The 14,005-nt window shown below is 36.6% G+C and overlaps 1 protein-coding gene across 1 annotated transcript; it reads right to left on the bottom strand.

The window, feature by feature from the left end:
* Positions 1 to 6,150: 6,150 nt before the first annotated feature.
* LOC107768447 (2-oxoglutarate and iron-dependent oxygenase domain-containing protein CP2-like) lies at positions 6,151 to 11,489 on the bottom strand. Its single transcript, XM_016587578.2, has 9 exons — positions 10,994 to 11,489; positions 9,804 to 9,851; positions 9,370 to 9,546; positions 9,124 to 9,274; positions 8,933 to 9,019; positions 8,622 to 8,746; positions 7,397 to 7,515; positions 6,584 to 6,695; positions 6,151 to 6,442 (listed from the first exon to the last, which is right to left on the bottom strand). The coding sequence occupies exons 1-9, from the start codon at positions 11,318 to 11,320 to the stop codon at positions 6,407 to 6,409; spliced, it is 1,182 nt and encodes a 393-aa protein (XP_016443064.1). The 5' UTR covers positions 11,321 to 11,489; the 3' UTR covers positions 6,151 to 6,406.
* Between the last annotated feature and the right edge of the window lie 2,516 nt (positions 11,490 to 14,005).

The following is a 14,005-nucleotide window of genomic DNA, read 5'->3' as shown; positions in this document are numbered from 1 at the left end:
ACGTGGAAGGAATTCAAAGAGTTATGCCTCAAGCTGAATCAATCCTGTACGATAAGGAAAGAAAGATGGGAAGTATATATACTAAATACCTTGTAGCCTCTCGAAGATGGGTATGGACGTCATCATACTGATCTGCAAGACTCTACTAGATACTTGCTCATGAGTTGTAGAGCTTATGAATCTATAGCTCTTATACCACTTTGTCACAACCCAAAATCCAACTAGTCGTGATGACACCTAACCCAACCCACTAGGTAGGCCAGTTAACCACTAACTAATTCTAATAACAATTAAGTAAAAAAATATCTTAATATAATATATTCCCCAAGGACTGGCAGTACAAATCATAAGCTTCTAAGAATAGAGTTTACAATATGTGTGAGAAGTCATGAATGACGTGATACCGTACAACATGAGAAAAAATACATCTCTATGATTGTATGTCATGTGTGCATGCCAATGCAATGTATCTCAAAGATGAACTCATGTACTCACACTCAGAGTACTCAATCTCATTGTCTCACACTTTTCACTCATCATGCTCAATTACTCGGTACTGTATATGGTCAATCTGGTCGAGGGAAGATCCATCCTGGAATATAAATATCAACTGATCATCAGTCACTCAGTACCGGGTAGGTCCAATCCAGCCCGTGGGGAAGATCCATCCCTAAGTATAAATGCTTCGGCCAAGATCCATGTCCAGGTAAGATTCATCCCTCAATATAAATCAACCGCACTCACTGGGGGTGTGCAGACTCCGGAGGGTCTCTTTCTGCCCAAGCGCTATCATAAATCAGTATAACCGCTGCGGTGTGCAGCCCGATCCCATAAATGTCACTCATAATCAGGCACTCGGCCTCACTCAATCATCAATCTCTCTAATCTCTCTCTCACGGGCTCACAATGACATGAACTAGCACAAAATGATGATATGATGTATCAATAAATAACAACAGAGACTGAGATATGATATGCAATGAATGAATATGACTGAGTATGACATTGCAACGTAAACAAATAACTCAACAACAATAATGACCTCAATGGGTCCAACAAGGTAAGCATGTAGCCTAGACATGGCTTCTAACATGAATCAGAGCTCGATAACTCTAGTACGTAGAGATTTCATGATTACAGATAAGTTGAGGTAACTACACAGTACCACAGAACTAACAGAGTCATAGTTCACACGGTGCACGCCCACACGCCCGTCACCTAGCATGTGCATCACCTCAACACCAAACACACAACATGTATAGCCAGGGTTCATACCCTCAGCTCCAGGATTAGAAGAGTTACTTACCTCGAACAAGACGAATCCAATGCCGAGCAAGCTAAACAATGCTCCAAAAATTCTATTTTGCGTGTATCCACTCCTGAACGGCTCAAATCTAGTCACAATTAATTTGATTTAATTCATACAATTATAGGAATTAATTCCATATCAAAATACTAATGTTTTCCCATAAAATCTGAAAATACACTCAAAAATCTCTCATGGGCCCACATCTCGAAATCCGACAAAACTCACAAAATTCGACAATCTATCCAATTACAAGTTCAACCGTACTAATTTCACTCAAATCCGACTCCGAATCGGTATTCAAAAGTCGAAAATTCGTTTTATGAAATTATAGAAGTTTCCTTCGATTACTCTTGAAGATGCGATAATCTTACACAAAAAATGAAGATTAATTCATAAAGTATAATCACAGGGGAGTCAAGAACACTTATCCCAAGTTGTGTGGAAACATTTCTCTCCAAAATCGCCCAAACCGAGCTCTAAAATTCGAAAAAAGAAGAAAGAAACCAAAACCCACGATTTTATCTTCTGTCCAGTCATTCCACTTCTGCGGACAAGCGGTCGCATCTGCGACCTTTGCTTCTGCGGAAGAAGTTCGTATCTGCAAGTGTGGTCGCTTCTGCGATGTGCAAATCGCATTTGCGGTCGCGCTTCTGCGCGCATTGGGCCGCTTTTGTGCCCGCATGTCTGCATCTACATCCTCTGTCCAAAGCCTCCCTGGTCGCTTCTGCGGCTCCTTTGTCTCTTCTATGACCATCGCACCTGCGAGCCCATTTCCGCAGGTGCGAATAGATCAGCAACAGAAAAATTCCAGCATTTTATTAATTTCGAATTCGATCCGTTAATCATTCGAAACTTACCCGAGGCCCCGGGGACCTCAATCAAATACACCAACAAGTCCTAAAATATCATACGAACTTAGTCAAAACCGCAAATCACATCAAACAACGCTAAAAATACGAATCGCACCTCAAATCAAAATCTATGAACTTTGAACTTTCAAATTCTATATCTTATGCTGAAATACATCAAATTAATCCGAAATGACTTTAAATTTTGTACACCAGTCATAAATGATATAACGAAGCTATTTCAATTTTCAAAATCGGATTCTGACCCCGATATCAAAAAGTCAACCCCCAGTTAAACTTTCAAAAAAATTGACTTTCGCTATTTCAAGCCTAATTCCACTACGGAACTCCAAATAATTTTTCGGACATGCTCCTAAGTCAAAAATTACCATACGGAGATATTGAAATCATCAAAACTCTATTTTGGGGTCGTTTACACATAAGTCGACATCCGATTAACTATTTTAACTTAAGCTTTCATCTTGGAGACTAGGTGTCTCAATTCTTTTCAAAGCCTCATCAGACCAGAACCAATTACCCCGACAAGTTACATAATAGTTGTAAAATATAAATTGAGCAGTAAATAGAGGAACGAGGCTATAATACTCAAAACGACCGGCCGGGTCGTTAGAGAACTAATGGCAGTTCCTCAACAATAGTGTCGTCACCCATTCTATCCATAGACCTAGCTGCTCCTCCTGCTTATTCCCGTGTCCAAGACCTCAGAAAAATTCTTTTGAGTGAATAACATGGCATGTATGAATGTTATGCTGCTCTTTGTGCACATTAGAACAATGGTGGACCCGAAGCAATTTTCGCAATTACTGGATCTGTATGTTCAAAGACTGTGTTATTAAAGCATGAGGTTGATTTTGTATTGGGTAAATTAAATAATAAAATCACTACAGATGGAATATCTTGGACTCTTAAAGATGTCAATAAGCATCCAATCTTTAGACATGAAGCAGACGAAACGGTTGGTTCTTGTAGCACACCCAAACATAGATCTTGAATTACTACAATTTATGTGTTGTATTTGCCCATTAGGTTTTGATGTCAAAGGTCTATTTCTCTCTGGCCTCAGGGTATGATAATCAGAATTTACTGCTAATTCTGTGCCTATATATGGATAAACCTTAAACTCAATTCAATGATTTATGTTGTTGCATTGGAATTTTATTTTGTGCACTTCACATACTTTTCACCTCTGATTAAATGTGGGACTTCAAGTAGATAGTCATTATCTTGACGCATATGAATGTTTACGACCTTGAAAGCAAAGTTATCGGTCTATACATTTTATCTAACTGGTATCTACCATGTACAAAGTTTACAAACCTGTTGATCAGTGTATACCACCAATTTAAACATCACAACAATCATGATTTTGAAATCGTCTTTGTTTCTTCTGAGGAAAACTTGGATGTATTTAGCACTTGTTGATCCTCTTTGTGTTAAATTTAAAACCTTAATTTCCAAATTTGGTATATGTCATCAGAATTTGACTTTGATTGTGTTTGAAAGGTTTTTCTGGATTTGTCGTTTTTAGTAAGGGGTTCTATATTTTATTTTAATATATAGTGAAGTTTGTGAAGGATAAGAAAATGGAATAATACGAGCTTGTGAAAAATATAGGGTCATGGAATTTTGGTGTGACAAGGCTTATTAGGCACAAGGGATCAAAGAGCTTGTGGCTATGAAATACATTGAGAGAGGACACAATGTTTGCATTATTATTGTCATCAAATCAATTAATTGAACTAAGTGTCTTCCAATTGATATAAATTTCTCATGCTCATTGTCTTATTATTATTGTTGTTACGCATTTTCCTAATTATCAGTTAAACATGTATGCAATTAGCAATATCATGTAATGTTCTATGAAGTTGAGATATCACATTTTATTGTAGATTGATGAGAATTTAGCAAGTGAGATCATTAATCATAAATCACTTCAACATCCAAACATAATTCAATTCAAGGAGGCAAGTTTGTGTGCTTATGTTTTATTATTCTGCAATGCCCTATTGATAATATTAGTTTGTTTTGAAAATGGCAAGAAAAGCTACGGAATAGCTGGCCTAATTGTTGTGCATTTATTTTATGAGATACATGTGTTAGTGACTCCCACTCATCTTGCCATTGTTATGGAATATGGAGCTGGTGGAGAACTGTTTGAGCGCATTTGCAATGCAGGAAGGTTTTGCGAAGATGAGGTATATTTTCAAATTTTAACTTTGTCAGTAATCAGTCTCACATAGACTACCATATAGAAGAATTCTGAAGGATAAAGAAATGGTAATGATGTATATAATTTTAAAAGTCACATTTCTGTGATTTTAAGAGCCTTGATTTACTATCTTCAATGCTTCTCTCATTTGGTTTCTTGTTGTTATCATTTCAGGCCAGATACTTTTTCCAGCAGCTTATTTTAGGAGTCCACTACTATCACAAAATGGTGAAAAACTTACAAGAATTTATCAACAAAAAAAAAGAACTTTCTTTATGTGTGAACATATGAACAGAAATTTAGATACATCTTAGACCTGGACTTATGTGTATAAGTTTTATTCCAAATGCCATCTTTTTAGTTTAAAGGAGCTTAATCTTCTTCAAACTTCCATTGCCTCTACAGCAAATATGACATACAGATTTGAAGCTGGAGAATACCCTTCTTGATGGAAGTCCAACTCCACGCTTGAAGATATATGATTTTGGATACTCAAAGGTTAATGATGTTCTGGTGATTTGTATATATAGACTTATTATCCCCCTAAGAAAGGCTCATAGTTTTCGTCCTACAATTGCAGTCGTCCCTGTTGCATTTGAGGCCAAAATCAACTGTTAGGACTCCAGCTTATTTTGCTCTCGAGGTCCTATCCAGAAGAGAATATGATGGCAAGGTATATGTGTAATTACTTATGTGATCTTTTACATTTGGTGGAGGGCCATTGTGCAAATGATTGTTGTTTGGCATCCATCTGTCTGCAGCTGCATTTGCATCCATATGGAGCACTCTGTAACATATGGTCTTTATTTCCTATTTGGTGGAGATGCTTACTTTTGTTAAAGATCTAACTTATGAGATCTCTTATGGTTATGGACGCTTACATTTGATAAGTACTGATACTCAATTCGAATATCTCGGATGCCTGATGACTTGCGCTTCTTGAAGATTGTGACAAGGATATTGAACATATTATTTCGCAAAGTTAGAGAAGTTGTTACCATGCTTGAGTTCGAGAAATCAGGCAATTCATTTGACCTTCTCTTCATGCCGATACCCGTATTGTGAAACTGTATCATGTCACCAGTTTGAGGCTGCATTTAAGAAAATTATGTTTTTCAACCAATACTATTACTTCTTAAGAAGCGTAAGAAGCTTCGGAATTTCTCACACCTTATTACTATTATTTCTCATTTCTCAGGCAAAATTGTGGTTACTATACAAAGGTGTACTCCCAATTGACAACTTAGTTGGTGGGAGCATCCATCGTAACTACGATTTACTCCTCCTGCGTAGGCTTCATATTGTGAGAGTTAACTAATTAATGGGTTACTTGATTGATCAGATTAATGTCTTACAATAAAAATGACCAATCATCCTCACTAGTTGTTTACAACAAGATATTCCTTCATGACTTGAATGTGTGAATATCCAATGCCTTTATATATTCATAAAATATCACCATTTGCACCTTTGTGTCTACCGCATTTTCCAAATAATATTTTCTTATAAAAATTATATTTAATATTTCCGCGGCGGGTACGGATACTAGTTATACATAAGGAGAGAGGAAGGAAAAATGGGAAATTACAACATAGTAAACCGAATCCTCACCAATACCAACGAGTGGAAGTTCAGCTAGCCAACCAATTAGACCACCATTAATAGAACAAGGTTCTATTTGATTGGTAAAGGAAGAACTATCGACTCGATAAAAAAGGAAATGATAACATAACACAATAGCATAGCCTACCTTGAGAAAGAAATTGCCCCCAATAACAAACATAACTATAAAACAATGCTTACACGATTGCCAGTTTTGTACTGATACCATCTCAGTTGGCAAATAGGAGGGTACCTACCCGATTTACATGTACAGCTATTTCGGTAACGCGAACAACACCCTTTCATATTATACTATATCTAACAAGAAAGTTCTTCGGCCTTGAAAATGAGCGTACAGCTATATTACATGAGGCAAAAGGACAAACAAAAAAATTAGCGGGAAAACAGAATGAGCAGCTATGTAGCAGTTTCCCCTTCTCTTTTCAGCAGCTCCTGGAAAACATACAGGACAAAATAATTTAGAACATACTTCGACTTGTTTTAACTATATTTTAGCTTTTAATGTCGCAATGCATAAGTAAAACTTGTCAACTTTGGCTAAAGAGATTACAAGAGAGACAAGTTATTGCATACCAATTTAGTAGCAGCAATAGACAGCCGTTGTCTTTCCTTCTTCTCGCGCTGGCACTCTGCACACCAGCTGGAAAAGTCCTTCTGGTACTTCCTTAGCTCTCTAAAGACGGAACTGTAAGGGAAAGATAGCAATTGTTAGGTATTCAACGATTCTGGCAGATGAGAATGAAAGTAAGACGTCCAAGTTATTGAGATCTGGTCTGATTGAGTTGCAGCAAAAACAATTCAGAAAAAAAATATATTTACAGTTAACTCATGCCATTTTCAGTTACCAACCCAGCATGGCACATATATTTAGGTGCCCCAAGGAATATAAGTCTCAGGTCTCCTTTTCATGATTATAAGACAGTACTCTCTCCTTTCCCCACCGTCACTTTACACCATTCCTCATATCACTGAAAGTTGACATACATAAACTACTTCTCAGTACTTGCATCAAGGGGCACTGTGCAGATGAAAAGGAGACTATAGTTAAGCATCAATATTGCATATTCAAAAAGAGGCGGACATGGATTTAAACTTTGACGGGTTTGACCTTTAAGGTTCTTAGTTCCGAACTCATTGTTCTTTTAAAAATTTTGAGTTTAGATCTAATATTTGTTGAAATTTAGCGGGAATATGATGTTCAGATGAACTAGTCGCCAAAGAGCTGCATCTGCCGCTGTACTCAAACAATTAGAAAGCACAGCATCACTTCAAACAGTAGGTAATGCAGCAATAAATATTCCAAAAACAACAAATTTTCCTCGACTGCGTTTGAAGCAAATTGTCTAGTGGAAACGACCAAAATAGCAAGGCCACAGTATCTAATACCTTCTGCACCACAACAGCAAGTTGATCCTCTGCCCTGATGTTGTTGCTCTAGCACCATGCCGATGGCGACCACGATGAAGCACTGCACGCCCCGTGACATGGGAGTAATCAAAGATCTCCTGTTAAATTGTTCCAAATCCATAGTGAATGCTCATGCTTTTGACTTGCTTAAGTTATATTCTGAATTTGATGATTTCTACTCTAACACACACCTAAAGTGGAGCTAACAACATTCTTTCTTCACTATTACACCATATGTAGACTTCGAGTATGAGCTGATACACTTGGTAATCAAGCAAACACAACATATATTCATTATCACTTGATGAGGTAAGACTTTATTAGAAAAAACAGCATCAAGCTGATACTGTGATAGTACAAAGATAATGCTGGTTATAAAACACTAGAAACCTAAGCTATCTAGCATGTCCAGCATGTTTTGAAGATTCAAAATTAATACAACACTTCCATCTCTCCAATAGTACAAGCAATGTGAACATTTATATACAGTTCATTATCACTTGTTATTAATATAGAGATAAAGTGAGCAAATCTACAATTCAAAGTAAGGTGCCAACAAAAGGTACCACCAGTTGGATGCCAGTATAAGGTACTAGTGGAAAGTTGCTCCTCTTTTAATTGGCTAATTTGGAGCAGAAGAAATGTTCGAAGGGGATGAGAGTCCATAGCGGAGAGTTAAAATGTACATTTTGTTTCATTTGTACTTTTGGTGTAAAGACGAGTAGACGACATGTCATATTTTTTATATTAGTTGGATGTTTCTGTTTTTTCATCTGAAGCTTATCATTAATCCACATCGTATGGTGGTTGGTGGATATCAATGGAATCATTTTGACTTGGATAAGTAAAAAGAAATAAGAAAAGTCTTCTGCCACTTTCCATTCCGGATTATGATCAAGAAGATTGTCATAGATCAAGCTTCGAAACTCAGATTTATCATTTGTCACGGCTTCAAATTGTCACAATAAACAGTAAGCCTTTTCTCTGAAATAGTTGCACTACACTTAGTTACAAGGTTGTTGACAGTAAGGGCACTTTGAAAAAGCTACTACTTTCGACAACACAATAACCATTTAAACAAAAAAAAATGAAATAATGGAAATTTTTTTGTTGATAAATATGAAATAATGGAAACGTGGCTTCCTATTGGAACAAAGATTCCTCGTGCACAGTTTATCAACTCGCACAATGGACTAATTATTACCTCTGGTTGTGTTTCAGTATTTACATGCTTCTCACATCGCACTCCTCGGAAGAACAGCTCTCCACCAGAGAATTGCTTACCCAAGCACACATTTAAAGTTACTTCTGAGTCATCAACATGGAAACCTGAAAATTAAATTAGTTGAGATGCAAGACAGTGTCCCTCAAAGAACCAAAAGGCTTTGAAGCACTTCAAAGCAATAGCTGACCCCAGTAAGTACTACACAAACAATAACCTTTTTTTTATAAGGTAATAATTTCGTTAAAGAAAGAGCAAAAATGTGCCCGTACAAGAAGTATACCAAAACTTACCCAAGTCAACGTCTCTATCCATCCCATACTCGACAACAAAACCGTGATGGCTATCAAGTGTGGATCCACCAACTTCAGTAAAGAAAACTGCACAAAAATTTCAAAGAAGAAGATTAAAAGAGCCAAGTAATTTTCTCAATCAGTTCCTATTTCCTTTCTTACTGCATCCTAGTCAATAACAAAGTTTTTACCTCTTGAAATGGGACGAATGAAATCTTCCATCAGCTTGTCAAGCATAGTTTCGAGGCCAAAGTCATCAAGAACGGCACCAAACTTGTTCATTGTATTGGGACGCATTATTCTGAACTTTGTCTCACGGACCCACCTCTCAAAGTTTTCTACCTAAGCAATCAGAACCTGATAAGAAAACAGAAAAGCTAAACTACAAAGAAAACTAGATTTAGCATGCAAAATAACAGCAGCAAGCCGGTCGATACCTCAGCCAACATCATCTCACAAAATCGTGGTTGAAGCATTTCAAATGTTAAAACTCCAGGAGAGGGTTCTGACATTATGTTTCTGTAACTTTCCTCTGTGTTCTCACTAATCGCCTTAAGAAATGATGGCACAAAGAAATTCGCAGCATGCATGGTATATAGCTCCCTGTGTAGAGGCTGGAATAGACGGGAAAGTAATTAGAAAGAAAGTAGATTAATGCTGATTCAATGAAGATCAATGAGTATTACATTCCTATGCATGTAATTCGTCAAATTGAAAGGCATTTCCCTCCAGAGAAAATACAAGCAAAGTTATGTGAACTTCCTTACCTTACTTTAGTAGAGTTAACAGCAAAAAGCATAAAAATTGATTTCTTCATTTACAACCATCATTTAGATATTAACCGCAAATCCCTTCTGCAAAAAGTAAATACCTGATAGTTTGATATAATCTTCTGTCTGTATTCCCTATGCTTCTGCACCTGTTAAAGCAGAGGAGATGAAACAATATTGTACTGATAGAGTTTCGGAATGTGCGTGAGAGAGAGACAGAGAGAGAGAATACAAATCTCACAAATAGCAAGGAAAAGTTTGCAAAGCAAAGGACAATGACTATATCAGCAGACAACATTCATAATAATTCAAGTGTAAACAAGGACTTCATTAGGAGACTAGCATGCTTTACACAACTATTCCACCACATTATAATCAAATTAACCATGTAGGTTTAACTAAGATCACCTGTTCTTTTTAACCAAAAATCCAAAATTTTGGTTGTTCTTATATTCATCTATACTCGGGTCACATTTCCCTGAATTATTTAATCATTTGCCTATTGAAAAGAGAAACACGCTATGTCGCACCCAAGGGTGTGACCTGGCGTTCAATGAAGTGAGGAAAATCATGAGGTATCAGGTTCAATTTGCATTGGAGGCAAAAAAATATTAGGTGATTTCTCCTCATCTGCTTAAGCCTTGGTAGGTAGAGTTACCCGGTACTTGTGTTGGTTGGAAGTAGCAAGTACCCAGTAGAATAATTGAAGTGCGCACAAGCTGAATCGGACACCACCGTCAAAAAATCACAAAAAAAGCCCACATGCAAAATGCAAATCTGTCTTCACGACAATTACGGATGAGAATAAATACAAAGCCCGAGATTTTCAGCAATAACCATCAAAAAGCCCGGATTTTTCTAGCTTTTATTTTTCTTTTAATTTTTTCATTCACATCAATCGGCATTCTATTACAGCTGAATTCACAACTCTGCCTACTTAAAGCTCTTAAAGCTCCACAAACCGCGCTTTCACTATTTTTTAATACTAACAACGGATATTTATTTAAGAAAAACTAATTCGACATAAAAAAAAAATTAAAAAGTTAATTTTTCAGCAAATTGCATAATGGAAATGTACATGCAAAATTGCAATACAAAGCACAAAAAAATTTCAGCTTCTAAGTTTTCCATTTTCAGCTTCTCATCGGTCAATCATAGCTCAATTCACTCCCCACATTCTAACACAATATATACACTAATCAAAATGTACAAAAAACAACAACTATCACATGCAAATTACAAAACGCAAAATCGAAAATGTAATTTGCAAAATTGAAAATGCTATACATACACGTGTACGTTCACCTTCAGGACAATACTTAAGGAGAATTTCACGCATGTAATGAACCTTATGGTCACGTGACGAATTGAGGAGAGTAGGCGGAAGGTACCGTTCGAGTGAGCTAAATAACAATGGACTAAAATCCAATTGAAGATCCTCATAATTATCCGATTTGTGATCAATGCTAGGGTTTAAACGCAGCCTCAGAGAATTGAGCGACGGGTAAACGGCGCCGTTTGTTGCTGTTCCGCCGTTACCGTTACCATTTCGGGTAGGGTTTGTTGTTGATTGAGAATCCTTTTTCCGATCCATTGCTGCTGCGCCATCTTGAGACATTGTTGAGAATTGTGGTTTTGGATTTCTGTTGAGTGTGGGATATAGGAGAGGATTGTGAAGATTTATGGGATCATTTTATCAGATGGAGATTAGGGTTTTCATTTTTTTTAGGGTTGGATTTGTTGATGGTGATGAAGAAGTAGGGTTTAGATGTGTGGAGCTGGCCTCAGACCTATTTTTGTTTTCTGGAATATTTTTATTAGGCAAATACTCATACCGAATATTGTTTATGTTTTTGTAATGTAAAATAAATTTTGTATTATACGTGAAAATTATTAGTAGAATTCATTTGCTTGTTTTTTTTTTAATTATTCAAATTTGATTAATTCTATATTACAAGTGCAAGTCAAAGTTTTTCACATGAAAGTGAAAGTGATCAATTATATGAATCTTTACTTATTCATTTAATCTCAACTTATAGTATCATCAAATTTGTTTGAGATTGAAGCGTCGTTGTTATTTGGTTAAGCTTAGAAATAAAATTGATGTTAGTTTAATATTGAGATTGGGGAATAAATATAATTTTCTTCGAGCAAATCTCTCACATAAGAATATTGAGATTTTTACTTATCTATACTAATTTTAAAAATTATTTGCCCTCACTATTGAAGTTTTAACTTAATTACAAGTTAATATACAAATTACCAATTTTAACAAAATAATGTATTAGACTCTAATCTTTCATATTTTCTCTCACTCTTCCACCCCAACAACAACAAAAAAAAACTCAGTATAATCTCACAAGTGGGGTATGGGGAGGGTAAATATACGCACACATTACCCCTACCTTCAAGAAGGCAGATAGGTTATTTTCGGAAAACCATCAGCTTAGAAAAAATAAAAGAAGCGCAGCAGCAATCACACCAATTAGAAAACCGAAGCTAAAATACAAAGATACAAAACTAAAATTGAGAATTGTAATCAGAAGATCAGAACGAAAGCAACGACAAGCAAACACATAAGTCAAAGAATACGAAAATACACAAATAATGATAACTCATGTACTAAAGCTACTATCACATACAAGGACAATGTTATGCGACTTATCCTAGCCCTTCACCTTTATTTTCAACCTCCACACCTTCCTATCCATGGTCATATCCTCAGTGAGTTGGAGCAACACCATATTTTGTCTAATCACCTCTCCCTCAATACTTCTTCGGCCTACCTCTACCTCTCCTTATGCCCTTCAGGGCCAACTTCTCACATCTCCTCACCGGAGTATCTGTGCCTCTCCTCTTCACAAGCCCGAACCATCTAAGTCTCGCCTCCCGCATCTTGTCCTCCACAGGGTCCACGCCCACCTTGTCCCGAATAACTTTATTTTTAATTCTATCTAGCCATGTATGCCCGCACATCCATCTCAACGTCCGCATTTCAGCCACCTTTATCTTTTGGACATGAGAGTTCTTGACTGGCCAACACTCCGCCCCATATAACATAGTCGGTCTGATCACCGCTATATAAAACATGCCTTTGAGTTTAGGTGGCATATTCTTATCATTAAGCGAGCCTCCACTTCATCCATCCTGCCTCAATATGATGTGTAACATCCTCGTCGATCTCTCAATTTCCTTGTATAATTGACCAGAGGTATTTAAAACTCTCTCTCCCAGGAATATAAATTAACAGAAGAATATTTGGCCTCTTTCTCCTCAACTTCAGCCATACCTTTACGAGAACAAAGAGATTTGCATCAAGCAATTCTATTATATATTTTTTTCCTGTTTTTTATATGTAACAATGAACGAATTATCACTTTTGAATGAGGGAAGATCGTTAATTTCTTTTAGTATTTTGGAATCAATAAACAAAATAATATCAATCAGAAGCGAGAAGATTGAATTGAAAAATATGTTAATCCATTAGAAAGTTTAGAAACTTTGAATTCGAAAATCGAAATTTACAAAATTATTTTTTATTTGGATTGGGTGTTGTTGCAAATAATTGAAAAAATTCTTTGGAGTTTATATCCCAATTTTGAGAGAATTTGGTGAAGATTCGATGTGGTTTTGGTTGAAATTTCATATTGAAACTCTAAAAAGAAGACATAAACAAATTGTATATATTTTGTATGTCGAGTGTAGAAACGGTATAGAAAATATCTGTAACTTACTTAATTGTATATAACAACAAAAACAACAATAACAACGATCCAGTAAATTCCTACTAGTGGGGTCTGAGGACAGTAGTGTGTACGCAGACCTCACCTCTACCCCAAAGGAGTAGAGAGGTTATTTCCGAAAGACCCTCGGCTCAAGAAGACAAAATGAAACAATATCAGTACCACCACAAAGATCATAGAAAAAATAACAACAACATGAAAACCAGAACATAAATGCAAAGCAAAAGCGATAGCCAGTAAATAGACCCGGCACTATGAGAAATGAAAGAGTAGTAAGACACAACATTACCACTAGCTATCTTAGACAAAAGTCCTACCAGACTAGTCTCACAAAGGTATGAAGTAAGGCTAGACTCAATTATCTCCTAACCTACAACCCTAATACTCGACCTCCACAGATTCCTATCAAGGGTCATGTCCTCGAAAATCTGAAGCCTAGCCATATCCTGCCTGATCACCTCTCTCCAGTACTTCTTAGGCCTCCTTCTACCTCTTCTCGTACCCTCCACATCCAGCTGCTTACACCTCCTTACCGGAGCATTTGGCTTCTCTTGTGTACA

This window comes from Nicotiana tabacum, chromosome 24, assembly GCF_000715075.1.
Source record: "Nicotiana tabacum cultivar K326 chromosome 24, ASM71507v2, whole genome shotgun sequence".
In the NCBI taxonomy this organism is placed as follows: Eukaryota; Viridiplantae; Streptophyta; class Magnoliopsida; order Solanales; family Solanaceae; genus Nicotiana; species Nicotiana tabacum.
Note: the sequence above shows the minus strand (reverse complement) of the source record. Positions and strands in the feature narration are given on the sequence as shown.